At 44.3% G+C, this 5,803-nt stretch overlaps 1 protein-coding gene across 1 annotated transcript; it reads left to right on the plus strand.

Moving 5' to 3' along the window:
- Positions 1 to 864: 864 nt before the first annotated feature.
- On the plus strand, positions 865 to 1,482 carry LOC149150612 (uncharacterized). The gene has a single exon (XM_089442871.1). It carries the CDS (start codon positions 865 to 867, stop codon positions 1,480 to 1,482), a length of 618 nt encoding a protein of 205 aa, XP_089298997.1.
- Positions 1,483 to 5,803: the final 4,321 nt, after the last annotated feature.

Genomic DNA, 5,803 nt, shown 5'->3' on the forward strand with positions numbered 1-5,803 from the left:
AGCTAGAATACATCAACCAGAATGCAGCCAGAAAGCAATGGGGAAATACCAGCCAAACAGGTATACAAGCCAACATAGATCTGGATCAATATAAACCACAGGGACCAGGCAAAAAAAGAGGGTGCAAATCCACAAGACAACAGATACAAGAGCTGGGTAGACACCTAATCAATGAGGGGAAAATCAGGGCATTGCTCCTTTCTGCTCCAAAGACTGCTCAATGAAAATCACAACCTGGAACATCAGGGGGCTCAACGACACCTCCAAAAGAAGGATCTTGAAAAACCGCCTATTCTCGCAGCACCTAGACATCGTCCTAATGCAAGAATCCAAATGCTCTTCCAAGAGCACCGAAACTCTCAAAAAACTTGTTTCCAATAGTCATCAATGCATCAACATAGATGCAATCGGGAAAGCAGGAGGGTTGATCACATTCCGGAACAAAAGAAAATTCATAGTACAAAATGCTCTGTCCACCAAGCACTCTCTATCGGTGATTTTTAACATGCCAGATTCAGGGCAATTGATCTGCGTTACCAATGTATATGGACCCCAGCGACTTCAGGAAAGCTGGACATGCTGCTAGACCTGGATGAAGTCAGACAACACCATGGGGCAGATCACTGGATTTTAGGAGGAGACTATAATATGATTACCAATCTAGCAGAGAAAAAGGAAGGCGTACGAAGACTGGATAAGGACTCGGAAGCATTCAACACTTTTATTGCTGCTTCCAAACTCATTGACATCCCCATCATCAATGGTCTACATACCTGGAACAATAAGCAAGGAGGAAATTGACAGATAGCTTCGAGGCTTGACAGATTCCAAATGTCGGAATCCATTCTGTTGTAAAACATAGACATGGAGGCCAACATTCTGCCCATAGGAGGATCGGATCACTGGCCAGTGCAGATCCACTTCACCAATTTGGATAAACCCCAAAACAAACCTTTCAGATTTGACGCCTTTTGGAAAGAGCACCCATCATTCATGCAGAATATACAAAACTGGTGGACTCAAGCCACCATAAGGAGCGACAACATCATGTACATAATCCAGCAGAAGCTCAAAACCATAAAGACCAACCTCAAACAATGGAACAAAGATACCTTTGGCGACATAATTCAAGCCAAAAGAGAACTTGAGGTAAAAATGGCGAACCTCCAGCAAACTTTGATCACAGAAGGGCCCAATGAGGAGCGGAACACTCAAGAATCGATTCTGCAAAGGCAATGGGAAGAAAGACTAAAACAGGAAGAGCTACTGTGGAGACAGAAATCGAGAGTGCAATGGTTAAAACAGGGCGAGCGCAACACCAGCTTCTTTCACAAGTCTACCATCCAGAATAGAGCTTTTAATCGCATCCTATCCCTCAAGACTACAGATGGTGATCAAGTCTTCTCAAGGGATCACATCGGATCTGAGCTCAACTCCTATTTCACCTCTCTTCTCAGAGAACCCCTTCAAGATCAATCCTAAGCCATAAAGGAAATTTTGGGGGCCATACCCAGCTTAGTTACAGAGGATCAAAACGCCCTGCTTCTAAGAGAGTTTACTGAGCAGGAGATTGAAGAAACCATCTTCTCCATGGCCACGAACAAGGCCCCCGGACCTGACGGATTTACAATTGAATTCTTCAAGGCGTGCTGGCCCATTATTAAAGTTGACCTTCTTATTCTTGTAAGAAACTTTCACAAAACTAAGAAAGTCCTACCTGCCATCAATGCCACTTTCCTTACCTTAATTCCCAAATCGAACCAGGCTGACTCCCCTGACAAGTTCCACCCCATAGCCCTTGGCAATGTCCTCTATAAAATCCTTTCCAAATTGATGGCTAACAAACTTAAATCGGTCCTCCCCTCAATCATTTCTCAAGAGAAAACTAGCTACGTCGAAGGAAGACAGATCACTGACAGCATAATCCTCACCCATGAAGTATTGCACTCTCTCAAAACAAACAGATCTCTAGGCATGTTAATCCAGCTTGATCTGTCCAAAGCCTTTGATAGAATTAGCTGGCAATACATGAAAGCAATCCTCCAAGCTTTTGGATTTAGTCAGCTATGGACAAACTGGATAATGGAACTAGTTTCAGGTGCCTTCTTCTCTATTCTACTAAATGGAGGACCCCTACAACCCTTCAGTCCATCCAGAGGTATAAGACAAGGAGACCCCCTGTCTCCTTTTCTCTTCATCATAATGGCAGAAGGGCTAGGAAGATCCTTAACCAAGGCAAAGTAGTAGAACCAACTCAAAGGCATCAAACCAGTACACCAAGGACCCATTGTAATGCATCAGCAATTCGTTGACGATACCTTGCTCATGGGCACCCCCACAGTACAGGAAGCTCGCACCATCAACAAGGTGTTAAAAACCTTCTCAAAAGCCTCAAGTATGGAAATCAATCTAACCAAATCCAAACTTTTTTTCTTCAACACATCCATTCCTGTGCAGAGAAATCTCAGCAGAATTCTGAATATTCAAAAGAACTCCCTTCCAACCAAATACCTTGGTATACCGCTCTCGGATCATGCCTACAGATCGAGCAACTGGGAAGCCCTTCTCAACAAAATGAGAGCTAGGCTAAGCAGCTGGACCCACCGGGCACTAAACATGGCCAGCAGACTGATATTGATAAAGTCCATCCTTCAAACCATGCCAGCCTACATGTTCTCAGCACTTGCAGCCCCTAAGGTGGCTTACAAGACCATCCGAAACATTCAGCGCTCCTTTCTCTGGAATGGACCCTCTAAGAAATCCAAATGGGCCCTCCTCAAATGGATAGACATCTGCAAACCAAAAATGGAGGGAGGTTTGGGCCTCCGAGACCCTGAGATATTAAGCAAGGCCGTAGCAGCAAAAATCTGGTGGAGATGGGTTGAAAATCCTGACTCCCTCTGGGGCGCCCTGTGGAAAGCGAAGTATACAACCCAAATCAGGGACACATACCTCATCCGGCTTACAGACACCACTCAAGGATCCCCAATCTAGAACAAAGCCTCGGAAAATAGACATATTGTTCAATAGCATAGCTTCTGGGAAGTACACCAAGGCAACATAGCCCTATTCTGGGAAGATGCCTGGCAGCAGCTTCCAACCTTGGAACACCCAGACTGGAACACTCTTAAAAGAGCCATGCAGGAGGAAGGCAAGACTATTGTAGCAGACTACTGGCAACTGGCAAGCGAAGTAACCATATGGTAGAACTGGATTTCCAGAGAACAATGGCATACCCCAGCAGGCCCAAGGAATGTAGACCTTTTTCTACAAGACTTGGACAAAAGAAGAATCCTCAGATCCAACAAAGAGGACATCCTAAGATGGGGAAGTAACCCCAAAGGCACGTTCAATCTCAAAGAAGCTTATAAGCTCTTGGTGGCCTCCCCAGATCAGCAATCAGACCACAAATGGCAAACCCTGTGGAGCAGAGGAACTTGGCCAAAAATCACACTTTTCTCTTGGCTAGTCCTGCATAACAGGGCTCTCACATGGGACAACCTTCAGAAACGAGGTTTTGTAGGCCCTTCTCGATGTATGCTCTACGAGAATGGTTCGGAAATGCTCAATCACCTGCTCAATACCTATCCCACGGCTTGCTCTCTGTGGGATGACATGGCCATGGTCTTCAGACAATCAGATAGAGACAAAAACTCCATCCAAATTTCACTAAGCCAGTGGAGATCTTCCATATCCTCCAATCCCCTGGTCAACAGTGCCTGGAATCTAGTTCCGGGCGCATTAGTTTGGATCCTATGGAAAGAGCGAAACACAAGAATATTCAAAAACATAGCCACAGGAGTACACATGCTGATAAGGAAAGTTTGACTGCTCATCACAGAAACAGTCGACGCCGTGGGCATACAGAAGATAGAGGGCAACACTTCTCCAAACAAGGCAAGAATAATACAGATCCTGCATCTTCAAACAAGGACCAACTCTGCTGGAAGGAACCAGACCTCAACAGGAATGCCACAGGACAAATGGACCCTGCCCCCCTTTAACACATTCAAACTCAATTTCGACGGGGCTTCAAGACAAAACCCTGGCATGGCAGGTTATGGGGGAGCAGTACGAGATCACACAGGAGCAATTCACCTCATCTATCATGGCAATCTTGGAGTGAACACCAATAACGCTGCAGAACTAATCGCTCTCCTCCAAGGCCTCACTCTGGTTGGTCGATACAAACTCCTACCTCTGATAGTGGAGGGCGATTCAGAGATAATAATAAGGCTGATTAGGAAACTCCAAATGGGCACACAGGTGCACAAAGTAACCCCAAGCTGGAGGCTATCAGCAATACTAAAAGATCTCCAAGGCCAACTCTACAACATGAAAGGGATCACCTTCCAAGCCGTTCGAAGGAAAGCAAACAAGCTAGCTGATGCATTGGCAAATGAAGGGATCGACTCCAATCTGGTAGAGTACCACAGCCTTTGGTAGGATTAGGAGGCGGGAGAACTCAAAGCCAACTGCCACAATATCCAACAATCGGATCTGCAAGCACAAGCCTAGGCCACAAGGGATCCTCGTTACAGGAAACCATGGCAAACTCAATCAATGCCTGATCGATTATGAGCAAGTCACGCCCAAGGGAGAACACAGCCAACAGGATCAGGCAAAATCAAGCAGCATCCCATCACACCGGTCTCTGGAAACGAAAATCCGCTTTGCAGAATGCTCGATCACAATCTTCAGACAGCGCAGCTCTGTGCTGACCGGACTTTCTGGGCGCGCCAGAGCGTATTGAGCTACAAGGACAGTTCTACTGGCCAAGCGACCTCAATCTTCAGCGAATATATCCATTGGAAGTAATATCTCCGGGAGTTCACATTGACTCCCAGGAATCTATGTATTTTTATACAACAAAACTAATATAATCTGCTTAACTTTACAAAAAAAAAACATGCTCCTTGCCATATCCATGATTGTCCTATTCTTCCTTTTGGCAACTCCATTTTGTTGTAGAGTGTACCTAGTGGTAAACTGGTTATGAATTCCATTTTCTCTACAAAAACGTAGAAATTCCTTGGAGATATACTCACCTCCTCTATCAGTGCGTAGAACTTTGATATGCAGCCCGCTTTGGTTTTCTACAATTGCTTTGAAATTGCAAAATCTTTCAAACACTTCACTTTTGTTCTTAAGAAAATAAACCCAAGTTTTTCTAGTAGAATCATCAATAAATGTTAGTATATAGTGGCTGCCTGCAAGTGATGGAGTTTTCATCGGTCCACATAAATCTGAGTGGACAATCTCTAAGGGTGCTTTTTCCCTTATGCTTTTCCCAGATGGAAAACTTTCTCTGTGTTGTTTCCCCAAGATACAACCTTCACAAAGGCTGTCTGGTTTCTCTATCAATGGTAATCCTCTTACCATTCTTTTTCTACTCAACAAGTTAAGACCTCCAAAGTTCAGATGTCCAAATCTCAAGTGCCACAACCAATTTTCATATTTTGGTTCGCTTTGGAAAGCCTCTTGTGTCACTGTTGCTATTTGTTCTCCATTTTTTAAGTCTGCTTTCATTCTGAGAGGGAACATCCTGTTCCTTGTCATCTTCACTTCAGAAATACATTGTTTGCTGGGTGCTTTATCCATGATGGTGCATACATCATCCACAAAGAAAACATTGTACCCCTTTTGAACGAGTTGTCCAATACTTTAGAGGTTACATTTCATTCCAGGAACATAATAAACATATGCTATGGTTTTCTTTTCACCTTTCTTTGTTAAGACATTTACTTCTTCTTTTCCCACAACAAAAACTTTGTTATTAGTCCCTAGTGTGACTTGTGACTTC

The sequence above is a fragment of the Pinus tabuliformis genome, chromosome 9 (assembly GCF_031772625.1).
Source record: "Pinus tabuliformis cultivar Carrire ecotype Pingquan chromosome 9, CPIR1, whole genome shotgun sequence".
Classification (NCBI taxonomy): Eukaryota; Viridiplantae; Streptophyta; class Pinopsida; order Pinales; family Pinaceae; genus Pinus; species Pinus tabuliformis.

What these genes read in the sequence shown, in the direction of transcription:
- LOC149150612 (XM_089442871.1), top strand. Translation starts at nt 865, where the DNA reads ATGGAGGCCAACATTCTGCCCATAGGAGGATCGGATCACTGGCCAGTG.